This window comes from Tenrec ecaudatus, chromosome 2 (genome assembly GCF_050624435.1).
Source record: "Tenrec ecaudatus isolate mTenEca1 chromosome 2, mTenEca1.hap1, whole genome shotgun sequence".
NCBI classification, from domain to species: Eukaryota; Metazoa; Chordata; class Mammalia; order Afrosoricida; family Tenrecidae; genus Tenrec; species Tenrec ecaudatus.
The window spans coordinates 42,674,412-42,696,419 of record NC_134531.1 but is presented as its reverse complement, the minus strand read 5'-3'; the positions used below and the strand labels follow the sequence as shown (position 1 = coordinate 42,696,419).

Sequence of the window (22,008 nt, the reverse complement as noted above, 5' to 3'; positions counted from 1 at the left end):
GGGAAATAAAAGGTTATATGATTCAAGATTAGGATCAACTTGGAAATACCAAGAACTCAGAATGCCATTTATTTTCACTGGGCTTTTGATTGCTTTTAGGATTTTCTTCCTGTACTCTTTGCCTGTTTTTTAGTTGGATTATTTGATTTCTTATTGATTTGCAATTCTGTCCATAAGAATATACTTCTGTATTCTAGAAGTTGATCCTTAGTTTAACGCTTCAGTTAACTTCTATGTGGCTATCTTTTCATTTTGTTGATGGTGTCTTTATCATAAAGAAATGGCATTTGTTATATTTCAGTTTGCAGCTTTGTATTTTTTGTTTTATTATATTTTTGTTGAGTATACACAGCAGAACACAAACCAATTCAATAACTTCCACATGTACAATTCATTGGTATTGCTTACATTCTTCGAGTTTGTAACCATTTCCCCCTACCTTTTCTGAGCTGTTCTTCCCCATGAACATAAATCCATTGCCCCTAAGCTTCCTATCCAATTCTTTGAGTTAATTTGAAATCCTGTTCTGCATTTCCCTTCCATTGAGCATGACTCTTTTTTTTTTCTTTTTTGAGCATGACTCTTGTATAGAATCTTTGCTCTGATGTTCTGCAATGATAGCCAGGGACCATGTAGTTTTTTTAGTCAGGGCAAAGGAGATGGTTGTGCTAGCGGCAACTAAACAGCCTGCCTTTTCAAGTATTTTAGAATTGCTGGTTCACAGGGTGGTTCTGATTCTAGTTTATTGAGGAACTACCACATCAGTTCCCACTATAGCTGTACCATTTTTCATTTTCACCAATGATAAGTAAGGGTTTCTGCCAGATCCACACCACTGTTTGTTTACTTGTTTGGGGTTGTTTTATTTGTGTTTTTGCATTAGCCATCCTAGTGGGATTGAAATTGCTGTCTTATTCTGGTTTTTTATTTGAATCTCTCTGATAGCTAATAACATTTTACATCTTTTTTCGTGTATTTAGTGACCATTTGTATGTTATCTTTGGTTAACTTTATAAGTCTCATTTGCGCTTTCTATGATTTATTGAAGACATCTTCCATAACAATATTAAAATTCTGTTTAATATGTCTGTTGCATTTGTTAATGTAGGCCTTTAATTCATCCCATTTATTTTTATGGGTGCAATATAGGAAGAATTTAATATTTTCCATAGACTACTGTCTCAGCCAGGAACCCTGTGCATTAGTGGTTACCTCTTGGGCTGCTAACCACAAGGTCAGCAGTTCAAAGCAAACAGCCACTCCAAGGGAGAAAGATAAGACTTTCTACTCCCATAAAGAGTTACAGTGTCGGACAGTGATCAGACCAACAGTTCTTGGGGGGCACGGGTGGTGGGGGTAGGTGAGTGGGGAGCCAACAACAACGGGTACAGGAGAATAGTAAGAGTTCTAAAATGAATTGCGATGAGGGTGTAGCTTTTCTGGATGTGTTTGATCAATCAAATCATATCTCAGGAATTACTGAGAGGGGAACGACAGGCATGCATAATAGTGGGTAGGAGGAAAGTGTGTGTGTGTGTGTGTGTGGTGTATGTGTATATCTATCTCTATATAGATATAAATGCAACAAGGAAGCCGATGGACTTGGGGCCTGTACTTAAATCTACTCAGTACCAGAACGGTTTATTCTAATAGTGTGGCACTGTGTGATACCCACCTTCCTGACATGATCACTGAAGACAAAATGGGTGCATAAGAAAATGTCGTGAAGAAAACTGATGGTGCGTAGCTATCAAAAACTGTAACATCTGGGTCCTTGTAGGTCTGGAGTTAAACATGCAGCCATCTAGCAGGGAAGCAACAAAGCCCACATGGAAGAAGCACACCAGACTGTGTGATCATGAGATGTCATCGGGAAGAGGTATCAGAAGTTCGAGAAACATGCATCCAAATTGATATGAAGGACTGGATGTAGTGGAGCCCCAAAGCCCACCAGCAAGACAATTGGACAATCCCTCTTAGAAGGGCCTCATGGGTACAGTGTGGCACTGATGAATCACAGAACTATCTTCTAGTTCTTTAAGGTTTCCTCCCCCAGACGAATGCAGTGTGCCGGCAAGGAGCGGGGAGCCAGTGGAGGGGCCTGAGGGCTCGGCCTCCATACCAGCTACGTGGACCACTGCCCCTCCCCCCAGAAGAATTTACTTGAGAGGACAGCACTGAAGTGCAGCTAGGGGAGAGGGGCATGTTCAATCAGAGCAAATGGGAGCAAAGAAGGGGGAGGAAGAGCGAGTGGAGCACACCCTGGCCCATGAGGCTTGGAAGACGATATCCCCGCTCTGAACAGCCAATGGACAGAGTGAACAATATGGCTGATCCCACTATGAGACACACCATCTCTTGATGGCCCAGGGCCCTAAGGGGGACAACATTGGAGACACAGTGTCGGGACTGGCACAGAATGACCCTGTGACACCGAGGCAAACCACTAAAAGTGTGTGGCAGAGCAACCGTGGGACCAGAGCAGGGAGCCCCCGAGGGAATACAAAGGACAGATTCTGGGGCCAAAGCATGGACCTGACTAGAGGACACGCTTAGAGATAAAAAATCAGCCCTTGACCTGTTTACAGGTTTTTCTTTAAAAATTTTTTTTCTTTTAATTTATTCTTCTATGGGTAATTGGTTTCCCTTTTTGTTGTCATAGCTGTGTTCTCACTCATCGCTTATCCTGCTATGACTTGATTTTTGGTACATATCATTATCTCTACAGATCTGTCTAGATAAGATAGCCTGGATGAATAGTCTGGAGGAGAAAACAACGGGACCAGTGGTTCCAGGGGGACACGGGAGAGGTTGAAGAGAGGGCAAGGAGGTGGGGCTGACCAACCCAAACAGGGGAGCAATAAGTGATCCAGAATCAGTAGCAAGGAGGATGTGAATGGCCTGGTAGGGATTCAGCAAGGGCAAGGTAACCGAGAGAAATTACTGAAACCCAAATGAAGCCTGAGCATAATAGTGGGATAAGAGGAACCTAAAAGGAAATAGAGGAAAGAACTAGATGACAAAAGGTATTTATAGAGGTCCAAAGACTGGAATGCACATATGTAACTTGTATATGAGTGTGGGGAAATAGATCTGTGTGCATATATTTATAGATTTAGTATTAAGGCAGCAGATGGACATTGGGCCTCCACTCAAGCACTTACTCAATGCAAGAACACTTGGTTCTTTAAATTGGCATTCCAGGATGCACACCTTCCCGAAACAATTGCTAAAGAAAAATGTGTGCATAAGCAAATGTGGTGAAGAAAGCTGTCAGTGCCCGGCTATCAAAAGATAGAGAGTCTGAGGTCTTAAATGCTTGAAGATAAACAAGCGGCCATCTAGCTGAGAAGCTTCAAAGCACACATGGAAGAAGCACACCAGCTTAGCTGGCCATGAGGTGTAGAAGGGACCAGTTATTAGACATCAAAGAACTAAAAAGCACATCAGTGCGTGCCCACCTTCCTGATACAGTCACTAAAGACAAATGTGTGCATAAGCAAATGTGGTGAAGAAAGCTAATGGTGCCCGGCTATCAAAAGATATAGCGTCTGGGGTCTTAAAGGCTTGAAGATAAACAAGTGGCCATCAAGCTGAGAAGCATCAAAGCCCACGTGGAAGAAACACACCAGCCTGTGTGACCACGAGCTGTCGAAGGGATCAGGTATCAAGCATCAAGGAACAAAAAATCATATCATTGAGAAATGTGAGTGAGTGCAGAGTGGAGACTCAAAGCCCATTGGTAGCCGACCGGACACCCCTTATTGAAGAGTTGTTGGGAGGAGATGAACCAGTCAGGGTAGCAACGATGAAACATATAACTTTCCTCTAGTTCTTAAATGCTTCCTCCCCCCACTATCATGATCCTAATTCTACTTTACAAATCTGGCTAGACCAGAGGATGTACATAGGTACAGATAGCAACTGGAAGCACAGGGAATCCAGGACAGATGACTCCTTCAGGACCAGTAGTGAGAGTGGCGATGCCTGGAGGGTAGAGAGAATGTGAGGTAGAAAGGGGAACCTGATTACAAGAATCTACGTATAGCCTCCTCCTTGGGGGAGGGACAGCAGAGAAGAAGGCAGGGGGAGACATCGGACAGTGTAATATATGACAAAATAATAATTTATGAATGATAAGGGTTCATGAGGTAAGGGGGAGCGGGGAGGGAGAGGGAAAATGAGCAGCAGATATTAAGGGATCAAGTAGAAGGCAAATGTTTTGAGAATGATGGCAACAAATGTACATATGTTCTTGACACAGTGGATGGATGTATGGATTGTGATAAGAATTGTATGAGCCCCCAATAAAATTTTTTTTAAAAAGATCTCCTCCCCTTACTATTAGTACGTGATATACCTCATTGGTCATGTTAGACTTGTGTATGTTCATTTGTACATTTAAGATCTCTTGATACATGCGAGTCAACATAGGTGATTGCTTAAGAGACACTGAGCAGAGTAATGGTTCTGAGAGTGGTATGGGAAGTAGGGGCGGAGGGAGTTGATAGCATTGATGATTGTGTAGCTCCACCCATTGGGATTGAACAGCAGAACTGTATGGGAAGGAAAAGGACATATCAGAATGAGTATGATAGGTCAATGAAATATTATTTTTTTAAAAGGAGTTACAGCCTCCGAAGCCTACAGATGTAGCTCTGCCCTGTGTTACAGGGTCGCTGCGGGTCGGCATTGACTCACTGGCAGTGTGTTTGGTTTTTGTGTATTGTCTCAGAAGCAGTTTTCCTTTTCTTAGTTATAATGCTCACCTTTGTGTACCAGTTGACGCCTCTATAAATTTGTGTGTTTTAGTCCTATGTTTATACATATGGATCTTTCTTTGGTTTATGTGTATTTACACTAGGGCCGCTCTTTTTATCGTTGCTGCAGTCTGCTTTCCACCACATCTCATAACACAAGCCCCTCTTTCCCCTTTGCTTCACCTTGGTTCATTTTGGTGCTTTCCTTTTACTCTGTGTTGAATCTTCTTGTTTATCCTATTTAATTATTTCTAGCATCTATTTTGTATGTAGAAATGAAGTTTGTTATTCAAATCATTTTGTTCAAAATCACATCCTTAATGTTTCAAGTACTTTTTTGTCATCATCCTAAATATGCTTATTTTTATCCTGTTTATCTCTTCTTACTAATCCTCTTATTTTTATCACACATGGGAAGTTCTTACATGAGTTTTGGGGTTTTCCACCCTATCGGGAAATAATCTTTAAGTGTCTTGAAAATTAAGTAGGAAATTACTTCAAATTTACAGAAAAGATAGAAAAATAAAAGAACATCCATCTAGTTTTCACCCAGATGTACTTTTTATCAACAATTTACTTCATTTGATTTATGATTTTTTTTTGCTCTCTTCACACACACACACGAGTAAATTATATTTATGAGGGGATTTCAAAAGTGAAATTAAAAGAATGAAAATAGTCCATGACATCCCCTTACAGAAGGGTCTTCGGGAGCAGACGAGACAGTCAGTGTGCGATGTAGCAACGATGAAAAATACAACTTTCCTCTAGTTCCTAAATGCTTCCTCCCGCCCCTCCCACTGTCATGATCCGAATCCTACCTTGCAAGCCTGACTAGACCAGAGGATGTACACTGATACAGATGGAAGCTGGAAACACAGGGAAGCCAGGGTGGATGATCCTCTCAGGAGCAGTGGTGTGAGTGGAGATACTGGGAGGGAGTAGGGAGGGTGGGTTGGAAAGGGAGCCTATTTCAAGAATCTGCATGTGATTTCCTCCCTGGGGGACATACAACAGAAAAATGGGGGAAGGGAGACGTGGGACAAAAGAACAATTTATGAATTACCAGGGGTTCATGAGGGGCGGGGGGGAGGGGAAAATGAGGACCTGATGCCAGGGCTTGGGTGGAGAGCAAATGTTTTGAGAATGATGAGGGCAACGAATGTACAAATGTGCTTTACACAATTGATGTATGTATGGATTGTGATAGGTGTATGAGCCCCTAATAAAATGATTTTTAAATAAAAGAAAAAATGATGGCAATATATACAAATGTACTTGATACAAATGATTAATGGATTGTTATAAGAGCTGTAAGAGCCCCATTAAAATGATTCATTTATAATAAAAATTATTAAAACAAAAAAACAATAACAAAAAAATAAAATAGTCCATGAAATTTTTGAAGCCCTCTTATATTATGGCCTTTTAATAAATGTGTTACTGTCTTAATTTGTTCTTCATGCATGAAACAGCCTTGTGTTTGGATCATGGAAACATCTATCAAAATAGATTTTATATTTGCTTCTACCAGGAGTCCCAGGAATATCACTAGCTTGGGACAACTTTTTATTTTTTGTCAAAGCGGACTTTGATGTAGATAGTAAAGCTTTGAGGTGCAGGCCCAGCAATACACATTTTCAGGAAAGCCACTTTCTATAGAGTGCATCCGTCCTGGTTCCAAACAAGCAAGATTTCTGCCATCTCCCTTTATTGATACTTGTGTTTTTGTTTTTAACTCCTGTTCTTCCTGATCCCCCCTTTTTGTCAGATAATAGCTCTTTGAGTATGCTGGGTTTGTGCTGGTTGAAATAGGATTAGGATCTGAATTCCAGACTGCTGTCTCGCTTGGGCCCAAGATTCAGTTTTCTGACCCCAAGGTATTTACATCCTTTGGTTTCGGAGCCCAGCACCAGTCTCTGAAGTCTGCTCTACAGCACTTTTGGTAGTTATATTTGAAAGTGAGTTAAAACATATTGCTAAAAAAATCATGGAAACCTTGTTACTAGACAAAAATATCAAAATGTGAATTGATTGTTTCCCAGCACATCTTCCATCGAGGTCTAAACACTTCTGAATACTGCATTTCCATCTCTGTAATGCTTCTCCAAAGATCTCGGCACTCTACAGTTTATACCACATCAAAATGGCCTTTGGGCATCCTTGTCGGGGGACTCAAATCATGTGTTCCTTGTAATTGCTGAATTAAAGGAACAAAAAGAATCCTGAGGGGGCAAAATCAAGACTAAGGTAGATGGGCTCAGGTTACTGATGAAATTTTCATAGGACACCCCTTGCCACCCTCGAAGAATGAGCGGATCTGTTGTCGTGATGGCAATTAGTTCCTTGGTGCCACTTCTGTAGCCATTTTCTCACCAATACAGGTTTTGGTGATTTCAAAATTTCTAAGTAATAAGCTGTTGTGGCCATTCTGTGTCCTGGGTGGGTGGGGTGGGGAAATCTATCAATTACTCTTTTGAAATTCCAACAGTCACCATAACCTTGGAGCTGACCTCCCTGACTTAAATTTAACTGGCCCAGCAGATGCCCTAGGAAGGCACTATTTGGATTTGGCCTTTTTTTTTTTAAGGCAGCTTAACAAGTCTAAGAGAAAATATATTACCAAGAGGACTTACTGACCAGCTGTGAGACAATATATTACCAAGAGGACTTACTGACCAGCTGTCCACTGGTTTCAGCATCTTTGTTAGGAGGAAACCTGTGCGTGCGTGCACAGGGACCTGAGTCCTAGTCGCACTGCTCTCTGACTTACACCTGCTCCCTGCTGATCAACTGTTTCTGATCTGACCTTATGAATTTACAACAACAGTAAAGAAAGTTCTGTCGTCTAACTCTCATGTGCTCAGGCGCTAAGCAAGAGTAATGTTGACTGCGATATTTAAAATTAAGCATCAGCGTGCCCAGGTCACGATTTTAAGTGGTTTGGCATTTAGTTACAAGATGGTGTAATGTGACGGTTAATACAATGATGTATAGTCATCTTCCATTTGTGATCTAATGTGGTCATCCTCCATTTTCACAAAATCACAATTGTGATAATAATGAATGGCCTGATCTTTGAAAATGAACAATAACAGTGAGGAGTGAGTGGGTAGAGATCACTCTTGTTTTCCTTTCTCTTTCTACCCTCAAGTCACTTGGCTTTATTTTTAGTGAACCCAACAGTTTGAAAGAAGGCTTTATCTAGTATCCTTAAATGTTGATGATAGGACAATTTAAATGGTAGTCCTCGTAGTCACAATCAGAGGTCAAAATGTCACCAGTCCTCTAAGTTGCAACAGCATAGTTTTAGAGAGATTGAGAAGCTTGGATAAACATGATTTTTACCTAGTGTAAAATATGTTTAGTTTCAAAACGTGCGGTGGCTGATGGTCATAAGAAAATACGTTTTTTAAGTTAACTAGTTTTAATAAAAGTTAATTATTCAGAGCTAAGAACTTCCTAACCTGTTCCACCAAACCGATTGTCCTCCTGTTGGATATGGCTTGCCACAGATCCGTATATAGCCAGGGAGCCACCAGCTTCCTTCCTAAGACACGCTAATCTTACAGGGTCCCAGTAAAGAGAATGCTTCTCTGCTAAGAAGCTTGGCCACTGGAGATCTAGATCATCACCTCTTTTCCCTTGGAAGAGGTTTGGGTCTGGCAAGACTGAGACATCTGTGAGCCTTTAAACTGTCTTTCAGAGCAGGAAAGAAGAAGAAAGCTGTGCTGAGAACCTTTGGTAGGCTAGCCCTTTCTGACAGAAACGTGGCCTACTAGTTGCTAGCCTGCTAACCAGATAATAGCTCCCACTTTAACTCCTTGGGGAGGAGTAATAGGGGATCTGTTAGCCAGAAGTGTATTCTGCAGAAGAATATCCAAAGGAGCTTTTTTAAAAAAAATGGAATTAAAAGTTAATAGAATTTTTCACAAGTGTTTTACTCATGTACACAATTGAAGATCATAAACATGCCCTGGACCACAATAGCATGCCAATGTAATTAAGAGTTTAATGAGAATGAGAATTTGGAGTAGGACATATGTGATTCTCTTATTATATTTTTTCTCAGTATTTATTTTCTTTATTACAGATTACCAAGAGAAATATCAAGAGCTACTTGAAAGAGAAGACTTTTTTCCAGATTATGAAGAAAATGGAACAGATTTATCGGGGGCTGGTGATCCGTAAGTTAACTTTAGTTAATACTTGTGATATTTCTCTGGCTTGTTTCCACAGGAGTTTAGATTAGAAAATAGTGGAGATAAGGGAACATGTATATTGATTTCTGTGGTGGCATACATGGCAGTACTTAACAAAATTTTTCAGAAAATCATACTAGGAAACTCAAGTCAGATTTTGAAAATGTGTATGTAGTTGAGGGTCAAAAAAATCCCACCCAAACCCCTATTAGTATGTGTACTGAAGCACAAAAGATTTAATAGTTCCTGTCATGCTTAAGTAGCTCTAAATTTGCTGCAAATCTTCTCTTTTTTTTTTTTTTTTAGTGAAATCAAAGTTTTGGATAGTTCATTCTCATAGACAAGATACAGGCCATCTCTGGAAAATGTGGCAACATCTTTAACTTAAATCGAGCAAGTTCCATGCCTGTGTCTCAGTTCATAAAATATATGACATTAACAGCTAAGTGTTATGAGTATGTATAAAATATACTTGGAACATCCCTCTGATCCCTAGTAAAATGCTCACATCCTAGCTATCAAGGATAAATTACTATTAAAGAGGACACAGGATATTAGTGGATGAAAATCTTTGGCCAGACAGGAAGATATATATAACAGTTATGTTCTCATATGTCAATTTTTTTACTTGACAATCTTTGTAATTAAAAATAAATGGTGTATTACTCACTTGCCATCAGACTGTATGATTTTGCTTATAGAAGGACCAATGCTTGTGAAGTTTAGTCCCTGTTGCATACAAATGCATGAATTTGGGTGAAAATTCTCTTCCTAAGGAAAAGAAGAATAAATACGTTATTTTTATTTTTCTTACTCCATTTCTTAATGTTTGTTAGAGGTTTCTTTTTTTAATTAGGTGAATCTATTCTGTTGAATCTAGTGGTATTTAATTATTGACTAGTTTGATATCTAGTTATATTGGTGTTCTTTTTAATATGATAGTTTAATAATGAAAACCAAACAAAATAAGGAAATAAGATCCAAGCAAAAGTTATCTTCCGAAGTTACGCTGGGTAAGGATCACACACTTTCACCCTGATGAACTCAACAGCGTCAACGTATTTCCCTGTACTGAAAAATGGAGGCCGAAGGAAAACCACCCGTCGCTAATGACAGGACTGCCAGAGAGTAGGTCGCACTTTGAGGTGGAAATGGATAGAGGCGAGGAGGTGTAGAACAGCATGACATTATGGGGGAAAGTGTAGAAAGGGGAAAACATTTGGAGTCAAAATCTGAACTTAACCCCAAATCAAGATAATGCATTATTCATTTAATCTCCCTGTGTTCCTCAGCCCAAACATAAAAATGGTAGTAGACCCTATCCTTTTACAGTGGTCATGAAAATTCAGTAAGAAATGTACAGTAAGCCCTTGATTGATGTTTTAAATACCTCCTCTATTATACATATACACATAACACCCTAGAAAGTATGTTTTTCTACTATCTTTTACTTTTTATTTTTTTAAATCATTTTATTGGGGGCTCATACAACTCCTGTCATACTCCATACATCCATTCATTTGTGTCGAGCACATTTATACATTTGTTGTCCTCATCGTTCTCAAAACATTTGCTTTCTACTTGAGCCCTTGGTATCACCTCTTCATTTTTCCCCTCCCTCCCCCCCACTCTTCCTCCCTCATGAACCCTTGATAATTTCTAAATTATTATGTCTTAACATTGACTGATGTCTCCCTTCACTCAGTTTTCTGTTGTTCGTCCCCCAGAGAGGGGGGTTATATGTAGATCCTTGTAAATGTTTCCCTCTTTCTCCTTTCCCCTTTCCCTTACCTTCCTGATACTGCTACTCTCATTATTGGTCCTTTTTTTTTTTTTTTTTTCATTATTGGTCCTAAGTGGTTTATCTGTCCTGGATTCCCTGTGTTTCCAGTTCTTATCTGTACCAGTGTACATTCTCTGGTCTAGCCGGATTTGTAAGGTAGAATTGGGATCATGATGGGGGTGGGAGGGAGAAGCATTAAAGAACTAGAGCAAAGTTGTATGTTTCATCTGTGCTACACTGCACCCTGACTGGCTCATCTCCTCCCCGAGACCCTTCTGTAAGGAGATGTCGAATTGCCTGCAGATGGGCTTTGGGTCTCCTCTATTAGTTTTTTACTATGTAATAATTGAAGGGAGGAAAAAAACATGATCTCAGAGGTTACTTCCTGTTATGAAAATCTAATTCCATTTAAATAGGGATGTGACTAAATTGTCATTGAAGGAATCAAAGTTAGTTGAGTTCTGATTGTTTGGAAGTACATGGCACACCTGAGATGAAGATGTAAAGTTTTGCAGAATCTCCAAAGTCAGAGTACACTTGGGAAACTAAACTTGTTAAATGAAGCATGCTGTTGTCTAAGGAATGACACTTAGGTAATCTTTAGACAGTTAATCCCTTGTGTCCTGGTAGAGACCATCCTATCTCCTCTGTTTTTACTTGACTTAGCATAGACGTTTGTTTTCTGAATTGAACACTATTAAACCTATACTTTATTTTTGCATCTTTTGCAGATACTTGGATGATATTGATGATGAGATGGACCCAGAAATAGAAGAAGCTTATGAAAAGTTTTGTTTAGAATCAGAGCGTAAGCGAAAGCAGTAAAGATAAGTTTCAGCATATCAGATTTATACAACAGTTTAGGTATGGTGATTTAGCAGAACACAGGAAAGCAAGAAAACACATCACACGTATACCAAATTAAGGATATTGAGTTATGTTACTAATGTATGCAACTTTTAATTTTCTTTAACACTCTCTGCCAAAATAAACTGTTCCCTATAACTTAAAATGTGTATATATATATAATAGTTTATTATGTACAGTTAATTCCACTGTTTTGGCTGCAATAAAATCGATTTTGAAATAAATGAAATGTTGAAAGTAAATTTTGCTAGATGGTTAGAAGCAACATATCATTTAAAATCTACTTTTCTTTAGGAGTCTTAGCCTGGAAATAGTATGACTGCAGAAATGTAGCGTTCTTTATGAATATTACAGCTTTCATTTTAGTCTGAATTTAAGTGTCTCATTGAAATTCCATATATGAATCACAGTCATGAAATCATGTGCACTAAAATCTTGGACAATGATATTAACAACTGATGATACATGTGCAGGTTCCTATTTGATACCAAGGGCTTTTATAATGTTACTAAAAGACTGACTTAGAGAACTCCAACAAAATAGCCAAGACTCTTCACCGAGGGTTTATTCCAGTTCTATAATTGTGCTTCCAGTTAACCTTTATGCTTAAAAAATTTTTTTTCACCTGGACTAACTTCATTTCCCTAAGGTCTAAAACATAGTCCTGCTTTATTTACAAGGCTTTTCTCTTTATTTTGTAGTATGAGTTACGTTGACTTTTTTACTAGAGAATTTTACTGGATCTTTGTCACTCGAGTTTTCATCTGCTTTATAATTGATACACCCTGAGAATCACTTTTCTAATACTTTACTATATAATATGGCACCGCCCTGCCCTATTTAAGTAGTATTTTTATCTAATGTCAAAATTCTTTTTCCAACTAACTAAAAATAAAACTTATATTAAAAAGGACTGCTTGTAAATATGCATGTAAATAGTTCTGTTAATAATCCACTGTTTTACATTTGGTACATCTGTGTCAGCCAATACAATTCGCTTTCTTACACTTCTGCTTGTTGGCCCAGTTTGAATTAAAATTAGACTTTGAAAATAAAATGTAAATAGTTATGTTTCCTCTAAGTGTTTGGAGTAGTACCCTGATACTTTAAATAATTTGCTGTTAAACAGTTTTACCTGGCACATAATAAAATTACTTGGAGGTCTGAAATGAGAAAACATATTAGAATAGAATTCTGTTCAGTGTCTATTAAATAAGAGTTCGGTTCAGTAAGCCTTTATGGAAAAAATAGTAAATATAAAAGATTAAAATATCCAGATTCCTTATTATAATAGAGAAATATATATGTCAGGAGTTTTGGGAAAGTGTTTTACAGAATTCTTTGTTTGAAAATGGCTCCTGTACCACGGTGGTTATAACCATAACCTGCCTTCGTCTAAACATAGTGATCCCTGTATCTTGGTGAGGAGGATGGAGGAAGTGGGCAGTACATTCAACCAGGGCTAAGGGATGCAGACTGCATACCTAAAACTTCTAGCAGTTTGAAATAGCCACCCAGTTTGCGTGCATTAGTTCATTATCTCCAACTAATACTGTGTTCATCATAGCCACTAACAGGAGCACTATTAGCAGTATATTTCTGTTACTAGTCCATCTTAAAATTAACAGCCATTGTAGTGTCCTGAATTCTATAGTTAAGCAATTTCTATCACAACAGGGAGGTATGTTAAGCCAGAAGGAGGCAGTGCTGACTGGAAACTGGGATTTGCCCAGAACTCTTGATGAGAACCACTAAGACATGCCCTCTCTATGTGACTTGGGCTTCGCACAGCTGGATTTTAAGAGGAGGGTGCGTTCTGAGAGATGCTGCATTCCGAAGTCCTGCAACACTGTATCCCCAGATTCTTGATTCTAAGGGAGTCACTAGGGTCCTATCTGATTCAAGGGGAAGGAACACACTCCATCGCCACCTCTGCCTGGGATGCCAGGGGACTAAGGTGTGTGCCGGTAATGGCGTTTTACAGGACTTGAGCTTTGGGTCATTTTGGAGGGTCCTAGTCTCTGGGTTGCTATGAGTTGGAATCTGCAGATGTAAACTCATCTACCAAACTAAAGGTTGGTGGTTCAGACTTACCCACAGTGTTATGAAAGAGAGCCTAGCCATCTGCTTTAGTACGTATTACAGCCAAGAAATCTGCAATTGTACTTTTAACATGGGATTGGCATGAGTCAGAATGCCAGGTTTGTTTTTCAATTTTGGGGAAGAAAGGGAAATGGCAGAAAGCTAGTACAGTTCTCTAGCTAGGTATGTAAAGAAATCTAGAGAGGGCAGAAGAATAAGAGTACAGCTGTTTGAGTTTTTTTTTAAGCAGACATTCACTGAGAGATTATTTGGTATTTTGCAGGTTACCCAGACTGTCTAAATTGGATGTTGCTTTTGTGATTATGTCCAAGTTCAGAGCAATTACCCAATGTCAAGGCATTGTTAACATGTCTGCCCTGAGCAGTTAGAGCCGCTGATCCATTGTTTGTGTCACTCAAATGAGAAAGTAAATACCTCTCAACCACTGAAAATCAGTTCGGGGGGTGGGGCGTTGAAGGGAATGGGATTGTGCCAGGCAGCAGCCTGTGGTTAATCAGGCTAGGAAAGACTAGACACAAATACAGCTACAACGTTAACAGGAAATATTTCTTCAAAGTCACGGAGCCAAATGTAAGGTGCTGTTTTTACCTATCCTTGTGCGACCACCTCTACCTTAGAGCTTCACAACTTCACCAAGAACCCAAACCTTCCCAAAGACTCTCCCCTCATTAGTAGTTCCTCTGGGATGTGCTCCCAGAATCATCAAATGATTTTGTTAGACCACAGGCTTAACTCTGGAGGTCTTTGGCTGACTGTGCACTAGAAGAAGTAAATAAGCTTGTGTATATACTGCTTTATTGTGTTAGGTTGTCCAAATCCCTTGTCAAGAGAAACCAGTCTCGAGAAGGACATCATGTGTCAAAGAGGGCCAGCATAAGAGGACGAAGGACCTTAATGAAATGGATTGACTCAGTGGCTCCAGCAATGGCCTTAAAGCGTAGTAACAATTGCGAGGCTGGCACAGGACCAGTCAGCGCCTCGTTCTGTTGTACATAGGATTGCTATGGGTTGAAACCAGTTCATTAGCACCTAACAACAAAGCAAAATACCAAGCTCGATGGGCCACCACTCTGTACCCATACAGCTGGAGATTGTCAGGTTTGTACCACCGAAGTCATGACCTTCTTCATTTGGGCTGCCTGCACTGCCATCAACCTCATTGTTGTCTCTCCAATCCCTTTTCCAAACTCTTTAAAACTCCAACTTCCTCCTTATCCCCCAATGATTTACTTCACAGAAAAAGCTACACAAATATACACAAATCTATTCATGTCATTCATCTTCTAGTGCAGGCCTATTCCCCTCCTATTACAGTCAAACTTGCCACATGTGTTTGAATGTCATGTCTCTCAGGAACAACTGCGAACTCTATCTGTAATCTGGAGCTCTCATTTGGCTGTCTGCACCAGCATTTCGACATGCCTTTCATGTGGTCAGAAGAAAGCTGGCCTTCACATGTCACTACAGCTACACCTCTCTCTGCTTCTTAGTCATACTTTTCAAGTAGTGGTTTATTGTCTCCTTTTCCTCACCTCTAATAGACTTCAAGTCCACTGTGGCTACTTTCCCTGTGTATATTTCCAGTGGTCCTCATGAGTCATCAATGATCCTTACCACTAATTCCAATAGAAACTTCATAATTTTGCTTTTTGGGAGATAACTGATACAGTCAAGTGACATTGAAATTAAAAATGTCTAAGCATCTAGGACACAGTACCTTGCTTCTTGCCTTGATGCTGTTTTCCTGGACACATGCTGGCTTATCTACCTAATCTGGAAGTACAGGTGGTCCCCATTTTATGACTTCAGTTACATTGAGCCACACCCCATCGAGTTGTTTTTTTTTTATATCTCATCGTGAGCAATGTGTACTGCATAGAGTGTTGCATTCCCTGAGGGGCTCCGATTTTACTCACAGATGTTCAGTGATCTGATTTATAAAGATACTGGTAGTATACACAATAACAAAAATTAAAATGCTGCTTTCTGTTATGATCTACTTACCCCTTAACAGAGTAGTTGAAACAGAAGCATCCTGTTATAAGTCAGGGGACAAACCTATAGTGGTGCTCCTCAAAGCTTGCTCCTACACTTTGTTTTTCACGCTCAGTAGTCTTAGACTAGCTCCTTCTCTGCCGCCTTTTCAATTAGCAGCCAGCAGCCATTGACCTTCAGATGTGGTTCTGGTTCCAGACCTTTGCTAAATTGTCCTTACCACCTGGTGGACTCCAAATACTTAAGTCATGTTATCCCTAAATTTGCCCCTCCTTTTCTATCCCTCCGTCATTGACATTACTGCCACCTGTCAACTTACCCAATCCAGAAACCCTGGAATTGTGTCTGACTCCAACTCTCAACCCCTCTGCTCAGTCATCACCAAAAGCACAAACTACTGACTTACCTCGAGTACTTCGTGGAATTAGCCTTCCATCCTAAATATGTAGTCCCCTGAGTTAGCTGTCATCATCTGTCCAATTGCTTTTGAAAATGCTTCCTATTGGTATCCCTTATTTCTACTTTTGCAACATATAATTCATTTGCCATGCAATAATTCAGGGAATCTGAAATATAAAATATCACAGCACCACCCCTACAGTAGGCAAAATCTCCATATTGTTAGGCCTTGGAGGATAAAGAGGTAGAGATGGAGAAGCTTCTGAGCACTGTTTAATGCTCTATAGACTGTTACAGATCAAGAAAGCATGGTTGTCAAGAAAGTAAAAGTTTGATTTATACATAGGACTGAGATCAATTTGCTTATCAGATATTTTTTCACTGGGATTGATTTAAGGAGTTAGATTTTTTCCCTCTTGTATCCTCTCACCAAGCTTGTTCATTCTGTATGCTGAGGAAATAATCAGAGAAGCTGGATTATATGAAGAAGAATGTTGCATCAAGATTGGAGAAAGGTTTATTAACCTGTGGTATGCAGATAACACAGCCTTATGCTGGAAGTGAGGAGGACTTGATCAAAGAAGTATGGATTACAAGTCAATGTAAAGAAGACCAAAATTCTCAAAACTGAGCCAACAGGGAACATTATGATAAATAGGAAAGAGGCTAAAGTCAAGGATTATGTCTTGCTTGGAACCACAATCAATGCTCCTGAATGCAGCAGCCAAGAGATCAAAAGACATGGCATTAGGTGAATCTGCTGCACAAGACCTCTTTAGATGTTACTTTAAGAACTAAGGTGGTCCTGAACCAACCTATGCTGTTTTTCAGTGGTCTCATATGCATGTTAAAGTTAGGACATTGAATAAGGAAGACCAGAGAAGAATGAATGCATTTGAATTGTGATTTTGGAGAAGAATATTGAAAGTGCCATAGACTGCTAAAAGGAGAAATGGATCTGTCTTGGAAGAAGTAGGGCCTGAGTGTTCCTTGGAGGCCAGAATGGCAAGGCTTTCTTTGTCTTACATACTTTGTCAGGAGAGATGAGTCCCTGGAAAAAGAGTTCATGCTTAGTAAAACAGAGGAGCAGCAGAAAAGAGGAAGTCCCTCCATGAGATGGAGAGACGCTGTGCTTGAAATACAGGCTCAGGCTTAGGAACATTTGTAGGCATATTCCAGGACTGGGAAGTATTTCCTTCTGTTGTGATAAGGTCGCTTTAAATTGGACCTGACTCAATAGCACCTTAACTACCACCACCACCTTTTCTTAAAGGTCTTGTAACAGTTTTTGTTTGCTGTTAAAGTCAGTAATTCACAAATCCATCATCACCTGTCTACATATTTAGCTCCATTTCAGACTCCTCTCCCTTCCATCATTATGCACATCTACTTTCTTTCAAACTTCTTAAGGGCCTTCGGACAGTTCCCTCTGCTTGAAATATTTTTCATTCATGATTTCACTTGGCTAGCACCTGCCAATTCCTTGGATTTTAGTGGAAATCTCATTTTCTTAACCTCAGGTTAGATCTGCCAACTACTGTGTCATAGCCCCTTGTTATTTCCTCTTCAGGGACATTGAGCACAGTCGTGATGAAATGATTTCCAGTTAGTGTGTAGCCCTCAAGGAACTGGGCCTGTCCTCTCCTTTATCCCCAGTGTGCCTAGCACATAGATCTTCACAAATACTTGCAAATGGAAATGAATATTCATATAAATCATAATAAATTAGCAGACGTGTCATTTGCTCTTTGGGGGGGTAAGAACTGAGAACCAGATATACATACTTGAAAACATTTTCTGATGCCTAATTGGGATAAGAGATGTCTACTTTGGCTGAGGTTGCTTGTTGTTTTAACAGGCTTATTGAGGTATAATTATGTCAACATTTTAAACAATCAAGCACCATTCCACACAACGTTTACAACACTGATTAGATCTTCGTCAGAAGGCTAGAGCATCAGGAAGCTGGTCTTCACAACCAGGTTGGGCCATTTCTGTGTGAGGTCTCAGGTGTAAGGACTGAAAGGAGCCGGGTAGACCCGACAAATGCACAACCTTCTCTGGGGTCGCTGCTTCCCAAACCACCCTTTCTCCTTTTCAGCCCCCTGGAGGGCTCCTGGTGGCATACATAGCAAGCTACCCAGAGGGCTGCTAATCACGAGGTCGGCAGTTGGAATCCACCAGGCACTGCTGAGAAAGGAGGTTTTCTGCTTTAGTAAAGTTAGTCACAGGAACCTCACCTTGTCCTCTAATCGGGCCTCTCTGAGTTAGATTTGAGGATTGAGTTGCGCCTGACCAGAGCCTGGTATTTTCAATTGCCTCAATATGCTTGTAAAAGTTGGACATTGGATAAGAAAGACCAGACAAAAATTGATGCATTTGAATTAGGGTGCTGACATAATACGGACTGCCAAAAGAACAAATCTGTCTTGGGAGAAGTGCAACCAGAATGCTCCTAAAAGTGAGGAAGGTGAGGATTCATCTCACGTACTTAAAAAAAAAAATCTTTTATTGGGGCTCATACAACTCTTATCACAATCCATACATACATCAATTGAGTAAAGCACCCTTATACATTCGTTGCACTCGTCATTCTTAAAATTTGCCTTCCACTTGGGTTCCTGGAATCAGCTTGTTTTTTTTCCCCTCCCTCCCCGCTCCCCCCTTCCCCCTGCACCCTTAATAGTTTATAAATAATTATTTTGTCTTATCTTACACTGCCCGGCGTCTCCCCTCACCCACCTTCCCATTGCCCATCTCCCAGAGAGGAGGTTACACATAGATCCCCAAGATCGGTTCTCCCTTTCTAGATCCCCTTCCCCCCTGTGCCCCCTGGTGTCGCCACTCCCACCGCTGGACCTGAGGGGTTCATCTGTCCTAGATTCCCTGTGTTTCCAGATCCCTACTGCACTGCTGTGCATCCTCTGGTCTAACCAAGTCCACAAGGTAGAATTCGGATCATGATAATTGGGAGGGGAGGAAGCGTTCAAGAACCAGAGGAAGGTTTTGAGTTTCATTGTTGCTACACTAAACCCTGAGTAACTCATCTCCTTCCCACTACCCCTCTGCAAGGGATGTCCAGCTGTCTACAGATAGGCATTGGGTCCCTATCACGCACTCCCCCTCATTCAAGGTGATGTGATCTCCCCCCACCCTGCCTGTGTTGTTTGAGACCTGGTCTCCTCTGCCCTTCATAATCATACATGTTGGTGTGCTGCTTCCGTGCGGGCTTTGTTGCTTCTGGGCTAGATGGCCGCTTGTTTACTTTCAAGCCTTTAAGTCCCCGGACGCTATATCTCTCAATAGCCGGGCACCATCAGCCTTCTTCACCACACTTGCTTATACACACATTCGTCTTCAGCATTTACGTGAGGAAGGTGATCACACAATGCTGGTTTTTGTTCCTTGGTGTCTGCTACCTGATCCGTACATTCAACACCTTGTATTCGCTTAGGCTGTGTGCTTCTTCTCTGTGGGCTTTGTTGCTTACGAGCTAGATGGCCACTTGCCTTCAAGCCTTTAAGAACCCAGACACTATATCTTTTTGACAGCCGAGCACCATCATCTTTCATCACCACGTTTGCTTATGCATGCGTCTATCTTCAGTGATCATGTCGGGATGGTAGGCATCATGGAATGACTGTTTATCTGAGCAAGGTGCTCTTGTATTGAGGGAGTGTGCGCGAGGAGGCCCAATGTCCACCTGCTACCCTACTACTGAATCTATAAATATATGCACATAGGTCTATTTCCCCCATAATCATAAATACACATATATGTACATGTCTGTATTTAGGCTTCTCTGTATGCCCTTTGCCTCCTAATCCTTTCCTCTATTTCCTTACACTTTCCTCCTGTCCCACTACCATGTTCATCCTTCATTCTGGTTTCAGTAATTCCTCTCAGTTACCTTGCCCTTGGTCACTCCCTACCAGTCCTCCCATCCCCTTCCTCCACTGGTTTTGAACCACTCGTTGTTACCTTGTCCCTGTGTTGGTCAATACCCCTTCCCTTCCCCTACCTCCCACGCTCTCATGTCCCTCTGTGACTGTTGGTGTTGTTATTTTCTTCTCTCATTGTTTGTCCAGCCTATCTTATCTAGGTGGACCTGCTGATATAGTAATATGTGCATGCAGATGGCTTTGACAGCACCCAAGTGGCACATAAGAACATGGCTTCGACAGCAGCAACACCGACACTGGTAGACAAAAAAGCCACTAACATACAAAATTTACAAGGTAAAAAGAAAGAAAAGCCAAAACAAAAAGATAGCAAAAAAAAAAAATGGTTAGTAGTTCAAGGTCTGTTTGTTGGCCTTTAGGAGTGTTTTCCGGATGAGTCTTGTGGGGTGCCACGTCCTGGCCCCAAAGTCCATCCTTTATACTCCCTTGGGATCTCTTTGCTTCCCCCGCTGCTCCATTGCACGCCCCCAGTGTTTGCCTCAGTGTGGTGGGGTTGTTTTGTTTTTTTAATCATTTTACTAGGAGCTCATACAACTCATTACAATCCATACATACATCAATTGTGTAAAAAGTACATTTGTACATTCATTGCCCTCATCATTCTCAAAACATTTGCTCTCCACTTAAGCCCCTCCCTGGCATCAGGTCCTCATGTTTCCCCCCTTTTTCCCCACTCCCCCATCCCTCATGACCCCTTGATAATTTATAAATTATTTTATCTATCTTGCCCTGTCTGATGTCTCCCTTTACCCACTTTTCTGTTGTCCGCTCCCCAGGGAGGAGGTCACATGTAGCTCTTTGTAATCGGTTCTCCCTTTCCAACCCACCCTCCCTCAACCCTCCCAGGATCACCACTCACACCACTGGTCCTGAAGGGATCATTTGCCCTGGATTCCCTGTGTTTCCATTTCCTATCTGTACGGGTGCCCATCCTCTGGTCTAGCCAGACTTGCAAGGGAGAATTCAGATCATGATAGTAGGGGCAGGGGAGAAGCATTTAGGAACTAGAAGAAATTAGTACTTTTCATCATTGCTACATCGCATCCTGACTGGCACGTCTCCTCCCCAAGACCCTTCTGTAAGGAGATGTCCAGTGGCCTACAAATGAGCTTTGGGTCTCCCACTCCGCACTCCCCACCTTATTTACTATGGTAAGATTTTTTATTATGATGATGCCTGATACCTGATCTCTTTTACACTTCGTGATCTCACAGGCTAGTGTGCTTCTTTCATGTGGGCTTTGTTGCTTCTGAGCTAGATGGCTGCTTGTTTACCTTCAAGCCTTTTAAGACCCCAGATGCTATATCTCTTGATAGCTGGGCACCATCAGCTTTCTTTGCCACATTTGCTTATACGCCCATTTGTCTTCAGCAATTGTATCATGGAGGTGAGCACACAATGATATGATTTTTTTCTTTAATGCCTGATAACTGATCCCCCCTTAGGCACCTCATTATCACACAGGCTGGTGTGCTTCTTCCATGACCATGTGGGCTTTGTTGCTTCTGAGCTAGATGGCCGCTTGTTTACCTTCAAGTCTTTAAGGCCCCAGACGCTACAGCTCATGTACTTTGGACAGGTTACCAGGAGAGACCAGTCCCTACAGAAGAACACATTTGGTAAAGAGAAGGCGAAACAGAGTAAGGCCCTTGACAAAATGGATTGACACTGGCTACAACAGTGGGCTCAAGCATGAGAACAATTTTTTTTTTTTTTTGTTAAGAAAGGGAACAATTTTAAGGATGGCACAGGGCCAGGCAGTTTCGTTCCGTGGCACAGAGGTACCCACCCGACTGCTCCTAACAAAGAAAATAAAGCTAGGTGGCACTAGAGGTCCCCACGCAGCTTCGTTGTGGAGGAGACACTGGTCTGTTCCCTTCTTTCCGGCCCCGCCCCTCGAGGGGCGGGACTTCCGGTCTGTATTCCGGCCGAAGGAA

General features: G+C 41.0%; 1 protein-coding gene across 4 annotated transcripts in view; it reads left to right on the top strand.

Moving 5' to 3' along the window:
* Positions 1–12,693, top strand: part of PAIP1 (poly(A) binding protein interacting protein 1) — a 43,621-nt gene extending 30,928 nt beyond the window's left edge. For all 4 annotated transcript variants that reach the window (XM_075541007.1, XM_075541005.1, XM_075541004.1 and 1 more), the window contains 2 exons: positions 8,854–8,947; positions 11,477–12,693. In XM_075541007.1, coding sequence (XP_075397122.1) covers positions 8,854–8,947; positions 11,477–11,570 — 188 coding nt within the window. In that variant the 3' untranslated portion in view covers positions 11,571–12,693. The remainder of the gene's footprint in view (positions 1–8,853; positions 8,948–11,476) is intronic.
* The last annotated feature ends 9,315 nt before the right edge of the window (positions 12,694–22,008 follow it).